The sequence below is a fragment of the Lissotriton helveticus genome, chromosome 5_1, assembly GCF_964261635.1.
Source record: "Lissotriton helveticus chromosome 5_1, aLisHel1.1, whole genome shotgun sequence".
Taxonomy (NCBI): Eukaryota; Metazoa; Chordata; class Amphibia; order Caudata; family Salamandridae; genus Lissotriton; species Lissotriton helveticus.
Window position 1 is genome coordinate 1082363363 of NC_136065.1, and position 24494 is coordinate 1082387856.

The following is a 24494-nucleotide window of genomic DNA, read 5'->3' on the forward strand; positions in this document are numbered from 1 at the left end:
TTGAACCAGTTGTTGTTGAATGGTTGCACAGATTGATGCTGTGGTGCCCCTGAGTGGTGGTGAGTGAGATAGATAGATAGAGTGAGGGCGATAGATAGAGTGAGGGCGATAGATAGAGTGAGGTTGATAGATAGAAAGGTAGATAGTGCCTATAAATAAACCCATCTAAAACAAATACCTAATAAACAAAAATGCCTGATTATTGAAAAGGAATAGACCAAGATATTAGATTTGTGCAAATACAATAAACAGAAGCAAGACAGTGAAGGGGCAGGAGAGAGTGAGACGGAAATAGAGGAAGAGTGAAGAGGCCAAGACAGTGAGGGGGCAGGAGAGAGTGAGACGGAAATAGAGGAAGAGTGGAGAGGCCAAGCCAGTGAAGGGGCAGGAGAGAGTGAGACGGAAATAGAGGAAGAGTGGAGAGGCCAAGACAGTGAAGGGGCAGGAGAGAGTGAGACGGAAATAGAGGAAGAGTGGAGAGGCCAAGACAGTGAAGGGGCAGGAGAGAGTGAGACAGAAATAGAGGAAGAGTGGAGAGGCCAAGACAGTGAAGGGGCAGGAGAGAGTGAGACAGACATAGAGGAAGAGTGGAGAGGCCAAGACAGTGAAGGGGCAGGAGAGAGTGAGACAGAAATAGAGGAAGAGTGCAGAGGCCAAGACAGTGAAGGGCCAGGAGAGAGTGAGGCGGAAACTGAGGAAGAGTGGAGAGGCCAAGACAGTAAAGGGGCAGGAGAGAGTGAGGCGGAAACTGAGGAAGAGTGGAGAGGCCAAGGCAGTGAAGGGGCAGGAGAGAGTGAAATAGAAATAGAGGAAGAGTGGAGATGCCAAGACAGTGAAGGGGCAGGAGAGAGTGAGACAGAAATAGAGTAAGAGTGGAGAGGTCAAGACAGTGAAGGGGTAGGAGAGAGAGACAGAAACGAAAGGCACATGGCAAATTGCGAACAAATGTGAACATTAACAATGCAAAAATACAACAAAGCAAGGGGAAGTTGTGGTGTGCATGGACCTACACTGCATGCAGCTCTGACACACCCAGGAATACCCTCGCCCAAAGAACAAACTGCAGGAAGAAGCTGCCTCAGCCATGTCTGGAGGATGTAAGAAGGAGTCAACAGAAGGCCATTCCTGGCGAGGCAGCCATTGTTCCAGTGTCGTCCCCTTTACATGGTCAGTAGGAGCAAGTGGGAGAGGGGTAGATAGATCAAAGCCTTTACTGTGATCAGTGGCCGCAGGCTGCCAGTGGGAGGGAAAGAGCGGGGGGAGTCTGGTGCGGGGGAGGTGGACCAAGCATATGGGGTGTGAGTGAGGCCAAGCGCGCGCCTGGGGAAGCCTTTACGCTACAGTACACAACATGCATTGTAGGAAATCAGGCTTGTTCAAGAGAGTTTGGTTACATGTAAAAGGTTTCGAGCAATAAATTGCTCGACCTAAAAACCTTACTCCGTGAGATACATATTAGAACAAGCATTTACAATGCAACGGTTTCGCCTTTGCAAAAGTTAGAGCTATTGGCATTGTAAATGACAACATTTTTATTTATGTGTTGGTTTTGAAAACAGATAAATAAATGGCATTGTCATTTACATTGCGAATAGCTTAATCTCTCGCAAATGTGAGACCTATTGTACCCTACTGGACGAGCTCAGCAGACAGCAATTACTTGCAGACGAGTTCTATAACACAACAGTGACACTGCTAAATCCAGCGCTTCACAATAGAAACAGAAATGATACATGAGAAGATTACGAGTGAACAAATTACAAAAGCAGACGTTAAGTTACATGAGGCAAGTGGAGTGATGTGGCAGCCACCACGGCATCATATAGTGCAGGGGCAGTGTGATACAGGTGTTGGGGCACTGGCACCATGCAGTGCAGTGGGGGAAGCCACTAAGCCACTAATGGTGAATGGGTTCTGGGATCACAGAGTAAAGGTGATACTGTAGTAATGGTGAAAGGACGCTGACACCATGCAGTGCGGGGGGATGTTTGCACAACGGCTGCTGGCACTATACAGTGCTTAGGTAGTACAGTAACAGTGCAGGGGTTCTGCCACTATACAGTTTGCTCTGAAAAAGATGCTATGCCCTTGCGACAATGATGCGCAGCCCTTACTTGTTCCTTTGTGAAGACAGTCTTTTAGAGACTGTTCTCCTTTTAGATGAAAATAGGGCAGCAGTTATGGTCACACTTTGTTAATTTAGTTGCCAGTCAGCTCCAAATCAAAAGAAAATGAGGCTGCGGAGTGTAATTAACATTCAGTTCAGTCGTTGTGTCCCTTGTCTAGCCCCTGAGCTTTGTTAAAATTGCCATCTGAAGGCTGTAGGGAAATCGATTTGATTCTAATCGCACCATGAAAAGATCATGATCTAACTGCTTTCAGCCCTCCGTAAATCTGTACGAGGTCTTTAGCACAATGCAACTTCCAATTTAAAAAGCACTGAATGTCTCGTCAATGACTCTGAAGAAAAAAGAACAAGAAGCAGACATAAAAATTCCAATAGTTGTTTAAGCATTAAAGTTCATTTGCATCACAGCGGACGTGAAAGGGGCTGACCTCTCAAACCGCCTCTCAGGTCTATGAAGTCGTAGCCTTGACAAGCCAGCATTGAAGGGGCTCATTGACTCTGAAAGGCTACTCTGTCAATGGCGAGCAGCGGCAATGGGCTCGGCGCAGCGCATGCATCTGCCTGCCCACCCGTCGCTAGACCAATGGCAGGCCCGATTCAGGAGCTTAAATCTACCTTGTCTTTCCCCTAATACCTTTAGAGAATAGATTAAGATCACTATACAAAGTTTGCGTCAAGGTTTCAAGTTTTCCTGCTCATTATGAAACGAAGTGAAAAGCAATGTACCCGGGCACCGACCATTTTTGTGGGGCCTTTCAGGGAACATTTTATTTGGCAAAAGCATTCCTTTGTCCTTTCCCGGCCTACCTTCCCTTAACAAATAGCACTCAGTCAAAATGCGTGTTGTTTCACGCCATCTGCGCTAAATATTCTAATCATATGTAAATATTTAAAGAGACTGCAGTACTTGCAACAAAACTTTTGATACATGTTATACATTCTAGCTCTTTTTGAGAGAGTATAAAGGCTCACTCACATGCATCTCTCTCTGCCATTACTGATGTGAGAATCGAGTAAATCATACGCCTTGTTTCACAAGTACAACCCCAAAGCTGTGTACACCAAACCCAACAACAAAATTAATTGGAACATACTAGGAAACTACTCAACCTCTGCTTGTGCAAAGCTAAGAGAAGTAACAATGTTAACAAAACTCTAAAAACCACGAATGTTTAACAACCATGAGAAATTCAACGCATGTGATAGAAGCGGTTTCACCTCAGAGAAGAAAAGTTATCCATCGCTCTTGTCAGAGGAGAAAGGCGCGCTCCCACGTGCAGGTTCATCAATCACCGCTCACTTGACATGGCGCTGATTTACAGAGAGGAGCAGGTGACGAGGCAACACCCTCAAAGGATCGTCGCTGGAGTGAAACACTTTCAACACACAGCCGAACGCACACAAACTCTTGACTGTGAGGACATGCCACAACAAGAACAACGGGAGGGGGGGTGCGGGAACGGGCAAACACGGACAGCGGGAGGGGGCGGGAACGGGCACACGCGGACAGCGGGAGGGGGGGCGGGAACGGGCACACACGGACAGCGGGAGGGGGACATGCATAATAACGGAGGCAAACAGGCAAAGAGGGTTGAGAAAGAAACAAGGACGCACTCACCTGGACATCTTCCGGCGGCAAATGATAATAAAAACATGGCGTCCAAAAAAAAAAAAAATAGGAACCGCCCCCTGCCGCAATGACGACGTTAAAGGGGCGGGATGGGCGGGATGAGTAAAAATCGCGGGAACGCCCACGAATCTGCTCCGGCAATGACGGGCAGATCTGTCTTCCAATGGCTAGCCTCCATTTATGGAGCTAGCCAATGGAAGACAGAGGCGGGATTAAGCTCCATACTGTTTACAAAGGTTTTCGCCTGCGCGATACTGCTTGCGCAGTAAACGCCAGGCGAAACCTAAAAAGGAGACATTTTCTCATGAAAAATAGGCAGAATGTTTTGCAAAAACAGCTACATTTTCAATTGGACTGACCAACCCGAAATGAACTCTTACAAGGAGGAGTGGGACTTTGGTGAACATTACTTCATGGCCACGTTCCATGGTCTTTTAAGGATTAAAGATATTGCCAAATTTCTCTAGAGTTCCCAGTCCCTTGGAAACTTGGGATAATCCTCGTTTTTAAATTGCATGGATTTTGGACTAAATCCCAGTTTTCCTTATGTGTGCTAAAGTTCAGACCAGGGCCAGGTTGCTTAGGAGAAGGAAGTGTGTATGTAAGTCATCTAGTCTCCATTATTCCCCATTGTGGATATCCTCTGCCCTCTTGTTACACTTTCCTATGGGTAACAGGTCCCACCCTCTTTCTTTCCCTGACCAATGAGGTACGAATAATTCTAACAGTGCTTGCTCCTTTTGGTGCCTCTGTAGCTTACAACAGAAATCTGTACCGGGGCTGGAAATCATGCCTCTTTATAATCTGACTCCTCCCTTTTTCGCATTTGTGATGGCTGAATACCTTCCAGTCAGTGTGGTATTTGCTTGCAGCCACTCATAACCTGCCGGAGCCTGCCACCCCTGCAAAACATTGCGCTAGCTCCCTCTCCACCCAAAATCTTCCATTGCACCAAAATGTGGCAGCCAACAAGGCAAGTAAAGCAGACTGCAGTGCAAAGTTCCCAATGCATTCCTCACACCTATGCGAAGGCGGGGAATCGCTCAGACCCATTTTCAGCTGTCCCGCAACACTGGAGTAAGTCTCAGAATTTGCCTTCTTACAATAATACAAATGGACCCACGCAACCCAATTTTACAACCTACAACACTGCAACTAAACAAATCGTCCTCATGGTTAGGAAGTTAATGTCTACCAACTCCTATGGTGCTAAAGGATGCCCCTCAAGAGCCATCACAACCAGGGTGCATCCCATGAAGGTATTCAACAAGTATACATGGGAAAGGAAATAGAAAAACTTTTGAGAAGAAATTATGCAAAATGTAACCATCTCTCAAACTGCTGCATATCCCCGGAGGACAAAAATTGTGGTCTAAATATCCCATAAAATGTGAAAGATTCTTGGGGGAACTATGTTTAGAAACTGAAAGATGGAGAAATTCACAAACAAAAAAATGTGGAGTACGCCAATATAAAAATGTCCCTCAATGCTGAGCACAAGATTTAAATGTTGGAAGGCTTTGTAACTGAATTAATAGAATAAATAGAAATAGAAGTCATAGGAAGACCATTGTTCTATAAACCTACTCTTCCAAAAAAGGGAGGGACTCATTTGAGGGTAGCCAAACATGATTGCATTCATGGGAATACGTAATCGAGGAAGTCATTAACTAGAGGAACAGAACACGGTATCTGGGGCCAAAAGATGACCACCACTAACACTTCCCGATCTACTTCCCTGGTTAGCGAAAGAGATACTGGAATCACTGCAAGAAATCAAAGGCAGAAAGAGGGCACTGAAAAGACAGAATATTCACCACCATGCTCATTTCATCATAATATAGGAGCACAAGTATGGCAAGTGAGTATTAGTTTGAGATGCGAAACAGTCTACTCCAATAGATGAGAATCTCCAGAAAAAAAAACCCTAGTAGTGTTTGGCGATAGAAAGGACGATGAAAAGATTTTACAGCAAAAAACTGCCATTTATGTGGCTAGCTTTTTAATAACAGACGCTGATGCTTCCCCCAATTGCCAATTCGTTGCTACCAAGCCCAAGGATGTAATCTAGACAACCCTAAAAATGAAGCAAAGCTACCAACAGTCCCCCAATTTTTGTGAAGCAATGCAGAGCCAAGTGAAGTGAAGGCCAAACAGCAGTACTCAAAACTGAAAATGTAGAGTTTGGATACAGAATCCCAGGACCTTCTTGTACCATGGAGCCGCTTCAACTCTATTAGAACATCTCTGTCTTGAACCTGGAATGGATGTGTGTTAACACCCACAGCAGTGCCACCAGTCCTTTGCAGTCAGAGTAATGTGGAACATCCACCAGAGGCCATCAACCTTGTACAGACAGATTGCTTCATGTGGCCCATCCCAAAGTACCGATGATTATAGTCACCCCTTTAGGTTCCCCTGATGAAAATGAAGACCATTGGATAAATTACCAGATCCATTCCCCCAAGAAGCAACTTTTTGCACTTCTAATGTTACTGCAACCATTGCTCTGAAATCCAGTAATAGCGAAGACCAGTACTTCGATAAATGTACGAGGATTTGTCTAAAATGATAGAAAGTGACAAAACCTTAAAGCCCTGGATTGACGACGTATCAACACCATCATGAATGTCCCAAAAAATCTGAGAAATTATTAACTGAAGAGAATCTGTTTGAATGTCATCAGAAACACCCACTGACTCAGAATCTTAAGACCATCTATCCTGAAGGTCCCCAGATACCTTCGGAACAAGGAAAATAATAGAATATATCCCTTTGATATACATAGTGGAACCCCTGTTTCATGGACTTGAAGATTCAACAAAGTCAACAAGAGTGCAATGCACCTACGGAAGAAGCCACTGTTAGAAAACAGAATGGAGCACCACTAAATTGAGGTAAGTGCCAAGGAAATCTTGCAGAAGTGATGTCAATTCTCCGCTGATCATTCTCAACCGATCTCTCACTAAATTTAATCAAACCAGGGTCAACTAGGTAAAGACAAGGGAATGGGAAAGGGACGATTGCACATGCACTTTGATCAAATCCAACAGAGAAAAGAACCCAGTGAGAGAGTATGCCGTTCATAGTGACCATGCTGTGCATTTCTAACACCATCAACTTTGATTTCCAGTTCCGCCAAACTCACACCTGCCTACCTATTGCATTTGTCCTGTCCTACCGAAAGTATGCCCGGATGATAGCATGTATGCTTAAGAGTGTTATCAACTCTGTTCAGGCATGGCAGATGAGACTTGCACATACTAAGGGAAACACTCAGTAATGAGTGAACCTTATCCATATAAAATGTGTTAACTATGATATATGCACAAAACTGTGACTTGCACACCTTTATACATAAACAGTTGTTGTACCAAAACTGCATAACAGATGCTTAATCCGGTCAAGTCAATCCATTGGTGCTACTGTCTGAAGGCACTGCAATATCCCGAGCGGAGTTCTTGGAGAGACTGTGGTTTGCTTTAAAATGTGAGGCATTGTCGACCCTGTCGGACTCGGATCGGCAGGAGCTAGATACAGGCCTGACATTGCTTGAGGTTCAGGGGGCACTGGCCCACTTGCCGCGTGCAAAATCGCCAGGAAGCGACGGGTTCCCTTTGGAGTTTTCACTATGAATTCCGAGATAATTTAGCACCGCTCCTCTTGCAGGTCTACCTTGAGGCGTTCGAACGAGGTGAGCTCCCACAGAGCATGGCTCAAGGGGAAATCTGCATGATCCTTAAACCTGGGGGGGACAAGCATGACCCCTCCTCCTATCGGCCGATCACCATGATCAACACGGATATCAAAATTCTCACTAAACTGTTGGCCATCCGACTGGCGCCCCATATGGCGCACTTAGTACACAAAGACCAATGCGGTTAGATCCCCGGGCGCAACACAGCCATGAATCTGAGGCGGTTGAACCACATCCACCACGAGGTGCATGGCAAGGAAGAACAGATGGTCTTGGTTTCAATAGATCTTGCCAAGGCGTTTGATACCGTCGACTGGGGCTACCTGCAGGAGGTGCTTCGGATGTTGGGCTTTGGGCCCCACTTCACCCGCTGGGTTCGGATCCTATACAGCTCCCCTAGTGCTCGGGTGCGTTTGGGGGGTGCGAGATCGGAGGAGTGGAAGCTGGGTCGGGGCACGAGACAGGGTTGCCCCCTCTCGCCGCTACTCTTTGCCCTGGCTATCGAGCCATTTACAGTTAAGGTACGTACGGAGCTGCGGAAATAGGGCATTCAGGTAGGGGACACGTGCAATGTCATCTCGTTATACGCGGATGACGCTTTGTTTTATTTGAAAGCTCCCAGAGAGGCACTTCAGAGGTTGCTGCACCTACTGGATCGGTTTGGGGCGGTGTCGGGCCTGCGACTTAATCGTAGTAAGTCCCTAATCTTTCCACTACCCAGCTTTGACACGGTGCCTCCAGAGGACTTGACGGAGCTTGGGCTACGATGGGAGCGAACCAGTTTCCGGTATCAAGGCATTCATGTAACCTCAATGGAGGAACAGTCCCTCGCCCGTAACGCGGATAAGGTGCTTACGTCTCTCCGGAAATCCATAACATTCTGGAACTCCTTACCACTGTCCCTAATGGGGAGACTGGCAATCGCCAAAATGGTGATGCTGCAGAGGATGTTGTATGTCCTCCAAAACTCGAGGTGTCCTCTTCCTCCTAGGGTTTTTCAGTCCCTTAACAAGTTACTCACATCCCTGCTCTGGGCGGGGCGACGCAGTAGAGTGGCCCTTAGTACCGTCGTGCGCTCCCTTTGAGGAGGGAGGATTGGAGGCCCCGCGCTTTGATCTATACTACTACACTGCGCAGCTCATCCCGGCGGCACAGTGGTTTGCGGACACGGAAGTATGGGAGACACGATTGTTGGCGGGACGGACCACGGCGCAGGAGCTCCAGATAGCTTTGATGCAAGGGTCCGGAGCGAATGCCGAGCTCCCCTATGTGGTGAGGCATAGAGCTGGTGTGTGGCAACGCATTATAGAAAAGGTCCTGCGCTCGGCGCCATTCCACAGACAACTGCCGATTAGGATACTGGCACCCATGATTCAAATATATCACCAGAGGTCATTCCGCACATGGAGGGGGGGGGGGGTGAAGTCCTTGCGGACCCATACCCCTCGGAGACTTTCTTGTCTTATGAACAGGCGGAGGAGTCATTCGGCCGTGGCGGCGGTCAATATCTGCATTATCAAGGATTGCACTCCATAGTGCGATCGGTCTGGCCGCAGTGTCCGGAGATTCCCCCGATGACCCATACCTTACATATATTGTTGTCCTGTGGCAGAGGCCGGAGGTTGATAGCTTTGCTCTACGCAGCCATGAAACGCGATTCCGTCCCCCCCCCCGGTGCCACCATCGTGGGCGGCCTGGGAGGCAGACTTGGGTGCAGCCCTAGAACAAGGGCAGTGCAAGCGCATAGGGATCCTGACACGGCGAGTGTCCTGCAATGCTCGCTTTAAGCTTATTCACTTTAACTTTCTTCACCGCACCTACCTCACTCCGAAATCGTTGAGTCGCTACTCGGAAGGCAGAAGGGACAATTGCCCCAGATGTGGCGTAGAGGGCACGGGGTTTCTACATCTGGCCTGGGCATGCCCGTTGGTGTGGAGTTTCTGGACAGGGGTGGTAACTCGTATAAAGGCTACCACTGGTCTCGTATCGAACTATCCCCCTTGTACTGTCTGTTGGGATTGGTACCCAAGCCTAGGAAAAGGAAGCTTCCATTTAAATTGTTACAACTAATGCAGGTGCTAGCTAGGCGCAGGGTCGCCATCACATGGATGGGACAGCGGGTCCCTGGGGTGGACGCCTGGCTCAGGGATGTGAGGGAATGGACTCTCGCAGAGGAAACACACATGCAATCCACTAGGAAGGATGAAAAATTACACGATGACCTGTTGACGTGGCGTGGCGTACCATGTGTATGATGGGTCTAGCTACGGACGGGCAATCGTCACACAGCGACTCAGAAGGGACTAGCGGCAAATTATTTTCGGCACCCGAACTGGAGTCCGAGGGGGAGAGGGGTGAAGACCACTGAGGGGTAAATTGTGGGGCGTGTGATGCGGTGTCTGGCCGCTTATTCCCTCACAATGTCAGTAATATACTGTTCTATGTTATTGTACCACATGAACTTCCGTTTCTTTTTTAGAGGTTGTCCTAATCCATGATGTGCCATAATGAGTCTGTCAACCTGTAAACAAATGTTTTTTAACGATGCCTGGCAGGGAGAAGGGGGTTCTTACGACTATTTTACAAAATTGAAAAATAAAGTTTAAAATAAAAAATAAAAAATGTGAGGCATAATTTGCTAATTTTGTGTATGTAGGAAGGGTAGGCCTGACTCAATCAAAAAGCAAAGTTTCACTTGTTCCAATTAGATAAAAGGCTTGAGAAATAGTATCTCGACTGTTCTCGGGGTCAGGCCTCTTACATTTTACACTAGTCTTACTTATCCTGTTTACAGTCAATGTCAGGGGGCAGCCACTACTATTGGTCGACAATGAAACAGCAGAAATTCTAAGATCCACTGTTAGGGCACATCAGGATTACCAGTCACCGAAGGAGGAAAAGTCCCAAAGAAGCATGGAAGTCTCACATACACAAACTTCACTTGTGGATTTTTATTTTTAAAAATACTAAAAAATAAAAAATGGTGGCTGCTATGCAAGCTCTTACAAGTATGGTCAGAAGGAATGCTCAGAATACTAAAACACGGTTTCTGGTACATGCATTAGCAACAGAGGCTCTAACATCTGGAGAGTGACTAAGCATCCATTTGCAAAGGGGACATACCATCCATTGGCACCAGTGCCACGACCCTCCCTTCCGCAACTTTCATTAGATCAGAGTCACTTAACTGGAGACTGGAATTATTAGCAGGGCAAAATGAGGGGAATTTGACAGCCACATGACTGTTCAGAATAGTCCTCTGCACCCCGAAAACCAACAGACCTGGAAATTGCAAGATGGGTGAACAGGATGAACACACAGGCAAAGACCACTCATCAATGACAGAATAGAGTGGCAGGCCGGGTCATCTCTTCTCCCAAGACCCAGGCATAAGGTCCATCTAATTCAATTGAGAAATTCCACATTTAGCACCCTTTGGTTGGAACCGAACCCATGTACTGGAGTGCTCCAAGACACCCGCAGGAGGAGCTTGTGTCACTCGGCTATAGATCCTGAACCTACTAGAAATCCTGGCCTAGACCTGCCATATACAAGATCAAGGTTGCTTTGCTGGGGATTTCCGGGTTTATTTTTTGGAATAGCAACCAAAACATCATATTTCCGTTTACAAGACCAGGAGAATTAATTTTGTAGTCTGATCAAGGGTTGACAAAATGAAGATCTTCCAGATGAGAGGACTGTTTCAGTTACTGATGCTATCACAATGAAGAGGAATTCTTCCACTTGAGCAAACCATTTACCCTCATTGCCACTACAGAGCTAAAAAGTCATATGAATGCAAGTTGACTTCTGAATATGCGGGATTTCTAAAGCAAAATATGTTAGGCAGCCGCAGATGATCTATCCACCTGTGATGCATGGGCAACAACAAAAGTTTCTTCTGACAAGAACTCACAGCGTCTTTCCATCCCTTGTAAATAAAGGGGATACTGAGTATTCCAGCCTCTTTATGGCACCCAGGTAGGGTTGGATTCGCTGCATGTTCCTGGAATTTTCTTTCTCAAGGTGGGGGGTTCAACTCACAAGTAATGACTGGTATGAGAAGGCGATGGAGAGGTAAATGATCAGATCTTGCTTGAGTAAATTACACTTGCCTACGGTTTGACTGCTCATCTTGAAAGAGTGAGAATTTGGGGTAGGAGAGATGGGAGTGTAGTGGGATATACAGGAATAAAATGTAACCGCTTGTTGTGGGGGTATCCATTTGAAAACAATATTTTTTTTTACTTCCCATCATATGATTAGTAACGGAGGCATTCAAAACCAAAAGGCGCACAAACTACTCAACCTCAACACTTGCACTTTTAATGGTGTCGATGCGAATACTGAGAATGAAACGGAAGTGAATTTAACACCACCCAAAAAAACAAAGAATCCCTCGCTTGTTACAACAATCTGAACGTTCTGTAAACAACCATATACACCAACACATCATAATAAACTCCTCTATCAAACTTGAAAGTATATACGCGCACGCCATTTCTTACTCTGTCTTGCCCATCCTTAATCGTCTTGTCAAATAAGGTGGACGAGGACACTGAAGTCTTGAACCAGACGTCATGCCTTGGCTCAGGTCGTCTCGGGCGAATCGGGCGAACGGCTTCCTGCATCCCCTTTCTCTCCTGCACAACAACCGCATACTATTTTACATTGTCTCTGGGTGCGGGAGAGAAGGACTGGCCGGAGCAGCAGGCTTTATTTTTTTTATTTGATGGACTTCCAGGGCTGAGGACTTATTATAGCGCCGGGAAGGCTCTGACGAACAAGCACAGGATGACAGAGAAATAAAGGAGGAAACTACAGATGAGGAAAGGAGTAGACAGGGGTAAAGCAAACAAGAGAACATAGCAGCAGATTAAAGAGACAAAGGGGAGTTAAATAACACAGAAGACAGAGGTTCACAGAGGAGGAATCAAACAGCAAGATTGCAGCTTTCGCTGATGTAGTGGATACTGTGGCACAGAACTGTGAGCGGCACAATGCAACCCGGGTATTGCTTTTAATACTCAACCAGGAGACAGAGGGCACATTTCTTTTGCTCGCGTTTTGGCCTAAAGTCCTCTTGCTATGTTAAGTTATACACCCATGTGCAGAAATGTTGCACTCCTTGAGAAAAGCTGCCCTGGCTAAAGATGATTTTAATCAACTAACCAAAGCGAAACAGCTGGACACACTACCAATTCATTGCCAGTGGGGAAACTGCTGCCCCTTCCCTGAAAACTCAATGAAACCACTGAAGCTATGGAGCGTGAGGACTGTGTAATAATCCCCGGTGAAGAATGGTTCTGCTCACTTATAACATAGCCCGACCCACAGCTGAAAGCAGTCTCTACTTGAGGGGGGAAATCTAGCACATTAAACGACTATTACCACTTAAATTAAGATTGTATGTGTTTTGAGTGTTGAAATGTCAGAAGCCTGTTCAAATTACAGAAGCCATATGCTCCTCTAAGTGAATCAGGGAGCATTCGCTTTGAGGTGCTAAATATATATTTTAAAAAACTCCACATTCCCTCACCACCCGAATATATGCAGATCAGTATAGATCACTTAAAGTTAAACCACATTTGGTTTCCTATTTAAAAAGGACACCGATTGAACCCAACACCATGTACCATAAATACACCTTTTTTATCCGACGTAGTACTCGCATTACTGCACAACTAACAGTAACCCGAGTACTGCTTTCCAGCAGAAGGCCATAGAGTGCTTTAGAATTTTAAGAATGCACCCTCCACTTTAGCAAATTAAATGTCATAGGATACATTCAGAAAAATGTCTTTGAAAGAGTGAAGGATACAATTGTAACAACAGGTCAGGAAGCAATGCAGAGGCTCATTGTTTCTCCAGTCCCTTCCTAGGCCTTCCCAAGGTTGATATGCTAAAGTATGTTGCCACTACAGCAGTGCTTATTTTCTTTTTTGGCTTACATGATTCCGGATTGACACTCATTTTCACGGAGAGAGTAGTCAACAGAGGTGAAAGAGAGAAAGAATAATAAAGGAAGAGAGAGAAAGAGAGCAGGAAAGAATTAGACGTAGAGGCTGAGTCAAAGAAAGAGACTGGAAAAGAAAATAAGAGGGAAAAATTCAAAGGAAAAGAGGGAGCGTGTGAATAGAAGTAAATGTGTGATGTGTGGGGGAAAAAGGAGCAATGTTAGAGCATGGCTAGTGAAAGCACTCAGACATTATAGAAGCAGTTTTGTTTGGTGGCCTGGCTTGTGCATGTCCCACTACAACCAAGCTAGGACCATGGCTCAGCTCTTTCCATTAATGCTCCAGCTTCTAGGTCAAACCTACACATCAAACAAACGTTTTTCCTAAACTCGTTTCATTGCTGCAACAAAGAATCTGCCGTTTTGATTCATGCAAAAAACACCCAAGAATGTGAAAAAAAGTGTTAGTAGCAAAACAATTTGGATACAAGGGTTTGAAGTGTATAAGCCACTTAAAAAATGATTTGTTTAGTTAGAAATTTCAAGGAGTACCTGATGAATTCGGAGTTGGTTTGAAGAAATCTGTAATAGATTGATTTCTGAAATGAAAAAAAATAAAATGAAAAAAAATAACTGCTAATAATTACCAACAAATTCATACCCGGATTTGATGCATTTAAACCCATGTCCGCTTTGTATTTTACATTCGAGATATACTGGGAATTTCGAAGTTTAAAACACGTTGCTCTACATCAGAAGCAAGAACTTAGATTGCAGAAAAAAAACACTTCAGGTCATTAGTTTACAGATTATTCAGCTCCAATGAACCCTGCTACTCTATGTTAAAGTCACATAAATGAAACCAAGAACAGAGGAAGTCCTGTTGTACTTAACATAAGGACATTACTCATGAAGTGGAGGTGGGTGGTGTAATATACAAGACAAATATGACCTACAAACAGCGGTCACCAAACTAGCAGCATCAATGGGCACCCCAGTGAGCCTTAGCCTTGTTACACAAAGAGTTACATATTACTCCGTAGTAGAGCACGAGTAGATGTGAATGTTCGCCGGACCCAACTCTGCACTGTGAGCGCGGTGTGTTGTCCAATCGTACACCAACTTGTTTTTGGTCTCCTTTGGGTGACTTGAACATGCTCTATTTATCTACTTGCACACAAGGGAACTAGGCAAGTTCGCTTTGCCAGGAGAGCTGCTTCTCAAAGCAAGTCTTGAATTTGCTCCTGCAGAACAACTGCACTGACCGTAGACACTGCAGGAAACATCAAGGGTTCTCTACAGAAAGTAAACATTCATGATTTTTTTTATTTTTATTGTTTTTAAACAAAACATCAAACCAATTCAGCAGATATAGCTCCGTGAGCGTCCATCTGTTGCAGGTGACATGGATTACATGTGTTAAAGATACAGCAGTAACAGGAGAACAGAAGATCATCAGCATAGAGTGAGATGCGTTCGTCTAGCAGCTGACCCGCGGGGGTTGCGAAACCCTGCGAGGTCTGGGTGCGTTCTAATCAGGCATGCCAGGGGTTGTAGAAAAAGTGAGGAAAGCAATGGGGACAACGGGCATCCCTGCCTAGTCCCCCTTTGGATGGGAAACTCAGCCGAATTGACGCCATTTACTCTTACTCTAGCCCTGGGGTTAGTGTATAAAAGATCAACCCACCCTCGAAAGTTCTGCACAAAGCCCAATTTTAAGAGGACCCGCCTCATGAAAGGCCAGTGTACTGTCATATGCCTTTTCGGCATCAAGCGACAGCAGCAGATGGGGAATCGAGCTTCCTGCAGTCGTGTCTAGCCAGTTTGCAAGTTTACGAAGATTGAAGGGTGTGTCGCGTTTGGGCATGAAGCCCGACTGATCTTTGTGTACCAGGGATGCGAAATTGGCGATAGGAGCCACAGCTCCCCGGTGGCGTACCCGGTTTTGGTATGACCACAACTGTGGCTTGGCAGAGGGGGGGTGGGAGGGGGGGGGGGGGTAGTGATCCCTCATCTTTTGCCGCTAAAAACAAGTTTAGGAGGCGGGCCAAGAACTGCGCTGTTTGGTTTAAAAAATTCCCCTGGGAGTCCATTCTGCCCTGGGGTTTTCCCGGACTTCTATTTAGCAATGGCGGCCGTAACTTTTACTAGGGTAATATCCTCCTCCAAAGCCTCTGTCATCCAGTTGTAAAGTGGGCATGTCTATCCCAGGGAGATAATAGTCTATTTTGCGCTTGTCCGTTGTCGAATGGGCAGAGTATAGGTTGGCATAAAAATTTGCAAACGCATCTGCAATCGCGGGCGCCGTTGTGTGTCGTGTCTCCCCCTCTTCAATTTGGTCCACCCAGTTCGCTTCCCAGTCCTTCCGGCTTAGCCAGGCTTGGAGCCGCCCCACCCCGTCCCCTGTTTCGTATAGTCTGTGGTGGGTGGCCAGAATTTGCATGCAAGCCTCTCCCTCCGCTAGGGCTCTGAATTCCCTACGTGACCTCCAATTGTCGGAGCGTCTCCGCCTCAGTGCTCAGGATATGTCCTTTTCTAGGTCTAACAAGTTGCTCTCTAAGCTATGCATTTCTATTGTTTCTTCTCTATGCTTGCGGGCGATTAAATCTTGCAGCCTCCCCCTGAGCAACGCCTTGTACTCCTCCAAAGAGTGGCCTCTGACGGTACGGACCCCTCATTGTCCTGAAAAAATAATGTAATCTCTACGGTCACGGTCTCCACTAGGTGTTCATCGCGCAACTACAAAGTGTCTAATCTCCAATCCAATTTGGGCTTATGCTCCCTACCCCCAACCTGCAGCTGTAATGGGGAATGATCAGAGATGCCTCTAGCCAAATATTCTACAGCCATGATAACTTGAATTTCTCCCGCCGGTGCAAAAAGGTAGTCAATCCGAGAGAAGAACTTATAAGCCCCGGAAAAAAAAGTTACTACGGTCAGAAGGGTGGTGGTGGCGCCAAAGATCAGTCAGGCCCAAGGAAAGAACAAAGTCTGCCAGTGGAGTAGGTGTCCGAGTGCCTGTCGCCCAATTGGATCTGTCCATGAGGGGATTAATTACATCATTAAAGTCACCCCCTAATATATGGTTAGAGGAGTCAGAATCTAAAAGTATCTGAGCCATGGAGTGTAGCGTCTAGGATTGCAAGCACGGCGGGGCATACACACTATTCAGTGTGAAGTCCCTCCGACTCGACGTGCCCAGGGCGGCTGCATATGTACCCCCAGGGTCCGCCCAGGTTTTAACTATGTGAATATGTTGGTTTTTCCTGAAGAGGACCGCCACCCCTCGGGCACCGGGGGAGAAGCCCGCATGCGCAGGTGTTGTGTACGCCTCTCTTCCTAAGAATGCACAACAGGTACCTCGGAGATGGGTCTCTTGTAAGAGGACTACATCAGGCTTGAGCCGTTTGATGCATCTGTTCATCAGTCCCCTCTTAATCTTACTTCCCAGGCCGTTAACATTCCATGTTAGCACGGTGTATGGTGTATCACCCATCCAGTTTGTGATTTGTGTGCTTAACAGGAAGAGTGTATCCTATCTGTGTCCTCCCCAACCAGTGGTAGTTGATTCTGCAATAAGAGATAACCTGCTGCGTGTAACCATGAACAATCTTGAAACCAAAAAAAACCAAACTCTCCTCCCAGCCCCCTCTGGATCTCCCACCCCACATCTTCACCTGCCCCACATCATCCAAAAAAAAAAACCTCCCCTCCCTTCCCCTCTCTGAGCCCCCCACCCAACATCCTCATGTTTCCTATACGCAACCCTGTAAACACCAAAATAACAACAAGCATAGGTGTCCATTGAGGTGTCCGTCGCTCCCGCAGTTCCCCTCCCTCTAACCCCAATGAATAACTAAAACTGCAAAGGATATGTTCTAGTCCAGGAAGATGGTTCACACAGTCCCCTCCTGGACACAGAGAAGTCTGAGGGGGGTGGCTCCTTCGCCGGTGTTATAAATCGCTAGTTGGTTCTTTCGCCACGCCCATGAGTTACTTTTCTTCGCCACTTTGTGGCTGCTATTGTTGAGGATCTGGCTCCACTTCCCAGCCAGTCTTCCCAGTCCCTTTTGCCTGGTGGATAGCCATGATTAAGGGGTGATCATCAGCATCAGTGTCCTCCGGAGTGTCCTGGTCAGCATGAGTGCTATCTCCATGTGTTGAGTCTCCAGTGGCAGCTCATGCCCCCCCCCCCCCGGTTCTCCCCCCGGGGAGGTCTCTCTCCTTCCACACGGTATCCCTGAATGCATGGTCCCCAAGCACCTCAAGTTACTTGCTGCAAGACGCATTCTCAGTTTTCCCTTTCGAGGTCTGAGCTCCCATCTCGGTGGCAGGGCTCCCAAATGAGATGCGGCTCCGCTAGCCCTTGGTCCGAGCCTCTGGCTTTCTTCAATCCAGGCCCAGACGTCTTCAGGCGTTTAAAAGAACTGAGTTGAGTCTTGGAATATCACCTTGAGTTTGGCTGGGAAGAGAAGCATGTATTGGATGTTTAGGGCCCAGAGTTTGACTTTCAATGAATCAAAGGACCGGCTTATTTTCTGTACCTCCCTCGAGTAATCCTTGAAGATCATGACTCTGGAGTTGGCTAGTTGGAGTTCCCCAAGTTTCTGCACTTCTCTTATGATTGCATCTCGGTCTTGATAGTTTAAGAATCGAGCAATTAACAGGCGGGGTGGAGCTCCAGGTGGGAATCTCGCAGCCGGAATCCTATGTGCCCGTTCGATGAGAAAGCAGGCAAAGAACTTAGCACCCGGCAGAGCATCTCGCAACCATTTCATCAAGAAAGTGATGGGGTCATTGTTCTCCTGTCCTTCCGGTATTCCGACAAAACGGAAGTTATTTCTCCATGCCCTGCTCTCCGCATTGTCGACTTTCCACACAAGTTCCCTCACAGTAGCCTGTAGTTCTTTGATATCGCCCTTAGAGGTATGCATCACGTCTTCCATTTCAGATATGCGAGCCTCAGTTTGAGTGACGCGATCCGCGATTTTGCGAACATCTTACCGGAGAAGGGTCACTTCAGATCGTATCTCCGCCATTTTGCCCTCAATGGCTTCTCTTGAGGCCTGGATCGCCTGAAGAATGGTGACGTTGTCTGGCGCTCTCACGGTGGCTCCCTCAGGTTCAGTGTGTGTGGGGAGCACCTTAGTGTATTTGTCCATTTTTTCTTGCCGTTGGGACTTGGGCTCCCTGTCTTTAGCCATCATCGAGGGCCGGGGGGGGTAGGTCCATCAGCCTCTAAAAGTATCTGAGCCACGGAGTATAGCGTCTGGGAAGCCGCACGCAGTCCCAGCGATGTCTCTTGCTGTTCTCAGTCTCTCTCGGCCCCCTGGCAATCCGGCCCGGGGGCGGAGCGCGAGCCGCACAGGGGTTAAAATATGCGGTCCGCGGCGGCCTTCGTAGCAATCGGGACCTCGGGCAGTCCCCATCCCTGCAGCAACACAGGGGGCAAGGGACGAAGAGGGCCTCGCCCTAGCACACAGTGAGTGATTCTTCGCCACCCCTCCAGCCAGGGAGGGCAGCCGCACCAGTGGTATGCACGCAGCGCAGGTCTCGCAGCAATCAGGCACCAGGCGGCCTTGTATATACCCAGCAGTCACGGCCAGAAGCCACCGCAGACCAGCACGGGGATTACTCACCCCTTCTGGGCGGGCTTCCTCCGTTGTGATCGATATCCGTGGAGAACAGGCGGCCATCTTGGCGTCTGGGCCCGTCACATCAGCCCCGCACCTCGGTCAGATCAACTCTACAATGTGCGGAGATCGCGGGCCGGGGGTCAATAAACTTGCGGCTGGCGAAGTGAAGTCTTAAAAGCAGCTCGAAGACAGGCTCATTGTCGGGCGGCCAGAGGCTGTTGGCCACATCCCCCCGAAAGTAAACATTCATAAACAATAAATCAGATGGGCATGTGTGCCACTCAAACCCTCTTATTAAAAAACACCAAACCTAATATAGCCAAAAACTAAAAGCAACAAGAAATAAGATACACACTACACTTTCCCCAAACAAGTACAACTTCGAGTGTTCATACAGCCAGCTGGGTAGAAAGAATGTGGAGGCTTTAGTGATGGGGCCTGATATCTGGCTGTGTAGACCTCACTGCAATAATTCCTAAAAAAAAATATTTCAACATCAGTGAGCCTTCTTCTCCCCTTCCCCTGCCTGCCTGTGGGGCATTCACCAGTCGGCCCCAGTGGAAGGCGTAAGACTGGTTTCCTCATTTAGGGGTGTCAGCATTGACCAAAACAGGACTCCTGGTTTTGCTCAATGTAAAATTCCTTCCTCCGTGTTGCTGAACTAACAGCGTAGCAGCAACACGGAGCGGAGGAGCTTCGCGTAACGGAGATTAATCCTGTTTTAGTTAAGGCGTTTCCCTGATGAAGGTGCCGATTGCACCGAAATGCATTGGAATAACTTATATTTACGCCTAACATGAACTGAATGGAATGTAAAGTGAATGAATTGGTGAAAATAAGAATTAAACATTACCAATGAATCAAACTACAGTATGAACGACATTGTTTATCAAGGCTGGGATCCAGCATTCAATGCTTGTGCCTAGGGTGACACACCTGTGATGGAACAGGTGTGCAACTAGTAGAGTATCTAACACACCTTGGAGGGAGGTGATACCCCAGAGCACAGCCTAAGTAGCATACAACTATCCAGGAGCGGTGCACAACCCATTTAACTGAAGTAAGACTGGTTTCCTCATTTAGGGGTGTCAGCATTGACCAAAACAGGACTCCTGGTTTTGCTCAATGTAAAATTCCTTGAGTCCAATAGCCCCCCTCCCCCCTGGGGAACTCCCAATCTAATTTCCCCAGATGGCATTAAGACTGGTTGCCCCTTTTGGGGCAGGGCATGGCCTAATACCAAGACTGGCCGCCCCTATCCCTTTGTTTTTCTTTTTTTATATGGCTGTAAACAAATCTCTGGCATCAAGTGGGCTTTCTACACTTCCCTCCTCAGAGGGAGCGATAGCGAGCAAACCCCCCGATCTGCTTAACCCTAGCAGTGGCATAAAGACTGGAATGCTGCATTTTTGGTTGGTGCAAAGCCCTCTTCATGATGGGTCACCCCCACCTCTTTATCTTTTTTTTTTTTTTTAAATACATTCCCTGTTGTCGAGGAGCTCTCTGACCCCACCCCCTCCCCCCCCCCCAGGGTTTTAACCCGTTTACTGCGGCCGCGATTTTGCGGAAGTGCCGCACTTCCACAAAATCCCGGCCGCAGTAAAGTCACGCACTTCCGCAAAACCGGCGGGCCACCTCGGCCATTGGCCGACGGCAGCACTGGGGAGGTAGTGCTGCCGTCGGCCAATGGCCGACGGCAGCACGGAAGGGGTTAAAGACCAAACCATAAACAAAAGGCATTGTCATTTACAATGTCAAAAGCCCAAACGTGCGTAAATGCGAGACCTACTGCTTTGCAAATAATTGTTCACTATTGAAAGGCTGAAAGCTACGTACGCTACATTATTTATACCTCATGTTCACTATAATAGCACAGAGTACGAGAGGTGTCTGTGGAGAGAGCTGTGCGGCGATGGGAGGCAGCCTCTGCCTTAACAGTGCGATTACGGTGGTCCGAGTGCCCCCACCTACTCATTGACACGAGCTGAAACTGTTGCAGGAACAGGAGCCTCTAAACAGTGAATAGCATTTGTGGGGGAGTGCTTGATCGGAGCCACACGCACGCCCGCTCTACCCTGTGCCTCACACCCAATTGTTGAGGAATAGGCATGGAGGGTGGTTGTGAGGCAGCGTCGGCTGCTCTGAAAAGACCTGGATCCTAGTGTGTGCACAAAATAAAAGCCTAACAAAAGCAAGGCGCGGGACGCTGTTCTTAAAGCGTCCAGTGTTGCAAACATAAATATATATATTTTTTGGTTAAATTAACCTGCTGCCAGGTTGTAAGAAAAAGAAAAAAAAACACAGTGTTAACACATACAGCACGTTGTGCATGCTTCTGCAGCTAAACAAAGAACTCATTAATTAAGTAAATAGTCCTCACCAACTAATGGTTTGCCTGACCCTAAAATGGCAGAGGTCAGGCGGACTTGGGCTTTGAAGGTGGCCACGTGGCTGAACATCGGACAGGGCTGGTTGCTTCAGTTCGGTGCTGGGGGTCCCTCACTGAGCCACGAGGTAGAGCCCCGGTGCACGGTCACGCCCAGGAGCTCGGGCGTTTGCTCTACTTGCAGTAGACCATCCAGGCACCTGCAGGCTCCCCTGGTCAAGATGGCCAACATGTGAGGAGCTCTGGCCAGGAGCTCCCCGGCTAAGGATTTCCTTTTCGGCTCTAATCCCCCGAGTTCTACCCCTTCCTTGAACCTTTGGACTCACCTAAGGTTATATGGACGGCGACCCTTCAAATCTCCAATTCCCGCGATTTTGGTTAGTGATCTTACGATGGCCCATGAATTTTGCTAACAGTCCGACCAATCATGGCCGCGGCCCGGTGGAGTTGTTATATCAGCTATAGAAGAGATTAGGCTCTGGTTCACCCCCTCTGCCATCACCTACCCAACCGGACCTTGGACACGGTTTCCCTGGTCGCTCCGCTGTGCCTCCTTTCCTCCCCCGCCCTCCGATGAATCCATCCCGTGAAATACTATCCCCCTTGCGGTCTGCCTGACCCGATCTGCTTTCCAGACCCCTTTTTAACCCCCCCCCCACCTTTGCCCCTTGGACGTGTGTCTTGGTTATGCTATGCTCTAGTAACTCATGTTATTGTGAAACACTGCCTCTTTTTCCCTATGTTATACTTGGCTCCTGTAACTGTTGGTAATTTTGTTAACTTGTAACTCGCTGAATCTCATGTAAAGCGCTCTGATACCTCCGGGTCTAGCCAGAGCTATGTAAAACTCTGCAACTAAATAAATAATAATAAAAGCAGCCAAGTACCAACACAAGTAAAAGGTCCAGTTCTCATGGGAGGTGACAAATGCAGACAAGGCGGTACCAAGGAGAGACTAACAAGCCTATTTACGAATCACAAGCCAGTATTTAGGAAGGACAATCACACATACCAATGCCAAATATAGGCTGAGTGGGCAGGGCTTCCAGTGCATACACCAATACGGCCTGCCTCGCTGAGCAAGCATTTCATGCGCGCTGCCGCTAGGCCCAACCTAAAAAGCTTTAGGAACGCAAATTCTTTTCAAAGAAATCACTTTTTAGGACCGTTCTGACAACTGTAGAGCTTAAAATAAAACCTTCAAAGAGGAGGATTATGATTAATGAAAAGTACCAGTAACTAATGCAGACAATACCCCTATCCACTCTTCTTGGTCTCCGTAGTTATAAAGACGCAGCAAGCAGAAAGTGGCTGTCCAAAAGATCACAGGAGACAAATACTCTGGCTTTAAGTGGGGCGGGTGTACAGGGTCCAAGGTCCGGCAGTTGATAAAAGCAGACGTTGAAGCACGTCTCTGTTGCCCCTACAGCCTGGCCATAACTTTACAGGAAAAAACAAATTGTCGATTTCTGAATATTGGCTGAAAAAACTGTTAAAACAACCAAGATCAGCGAGGAAGCTTCTGTTTACATTTCACACGTTTAATTTAATTTACTTTCCCATGAGTATTTGCTGTTACAAGGATGTTGCTTTTCTATAGTTTTCTTTACACGCACCATATAAATTTTAGATAGTGCGCACTAGGTCATCTGTAGATGTAAGTGTGAGTTCAGGTTGTGGGTGGGTGTTTATAACTCAGCACATTTGAGAGCTCTGAGGTGGAGGCTAAAGGCAGTGCAAGTTTTTCACAGTCCATAAAGTGGAGGCATAAAGTTGTTCAGAATAAGTGACTATCCAGTCCATAGCCTCCCTCCAGATTGTGCAGAGCAACTGTCATGAACACCAAGTGCAATTGTGATTCAAGGCAAAAACGGGTGAAGGAGGTTCACAGCTTGCAAATTATTTAGTGCTAAAGTAAATGTAAATGTGGTGCTTACAGATGAGTGGGTGTGTGCATGAGGGGAATGGTGAAGTGAAGGTGATGCAAGGAAATGCATTCAGGACAGAGGGCATGTAGGTAGCTGGCTCTGTATATACTATACCAAAGTGAGGTATAGTGTGCACAGAGACCAGGGGAACCCCAAAGGTAGGCTGAGGTAAAAGTAGATAGCACCTTACTCTCTATTTGTGGTAGTGTGGGCGAGCAATAAGCTTTATCAGAGGTAGTGTTAAGCATTTGTTGTACACAATCTCAATCAGCACATGATGTTACACACTCAAAGACTGAACTCAGACAAATCTGATTTGTATACAAATATTATTTCATTATATTGATTTCCTAGAACCAAGCAAGCCTGGCACAGGTAAGTGTATTTGACAATTTTCAAGGCAGGTTGGACAATACAAGCAAGCTGAATGAAAATGACTTTGTTACAGGTTTGTAAATCTTTTCAATACAGTGGCAATTACTGTTTGAGTACTTTTTATTACTTTACAGATTACTTTCTGGATTACTTTTTTTTCTACTCAGTGTGATACACCTAGATATCACACTGGGACATTTCCTAGAGAAAAGGTAAGTAAGCAATTTAGTGGTTTGCAGTTTTTCAAAGTTCCATACCAAACAAACTCCCCACTTGAAACATTTTTGAAGGAAAAACAGTCTATGTATTCCAATGAAGAGAAATGAAGTTATAGGTTAACAGGTAAGTACATTGTTGTGGGAGTTGGCATTCTGGGGTTAGAACAAGGGTTCCCCCAGGGTCAAGGATGCACTCTCAAAGCACCCTCAGCTGCACTAGGGCGGCCGGGTGCAGAGTGTTGAGGCCCAATGTTATCAGATAGGGGGCTTTGGTTGGTGGCTGCTCGCAAGCAGGCCACAAGGTTGTGGGAGCAAAGCTCCTGGGATTGAGCTCAGGCAAAGGAGGGTCCGGTTTAGCACACAAACTGCCACCTCAGCGGCGCTGGGGCAGCAGGGTGCAGGGTGAGGATGCTGTTTTGGCGTCGGGTGCCCTGTTATTTTCAATTGGAGTTGTCAGTTTGGGATTTTGGCTGCAGGCTAGGCCCTGGAAGATTTCCGGGAGAAACCAACAGCTGAGCAGGTAAGTTGGAGGACTCTGGG

General features: G+C 47.1%; 1 protein-coding gene across 3 annotated transcripts in view; it reads right to left on the reverse strand.

Moving 5' to 3' along the window:
• Nucleotides 1–24494, reverse strand: part of SLF2 (SMC5/6 complex localization factor 2) — a 374767-nt gene that overhangs the window by 341954 nt on the left and 8319 nt on the right. For 2 of the 3 annotated variants that reach the window (XM_078643649.1, XM_078643650.1), the window contains exon 2: nt 13964–14010. The exons of the other annotated variant lie outside the window; for it this stretch is intronic. In XM_078643649.1, coding sequence (XP_078499775.1) covers nt 13964–14010 — 47 coding nt within the window. The remainder of the gene's footprint in view (nt 1–13963; nt 14011–24494) is intronic. 3 annotated transcript variants of the gene reach the window in all.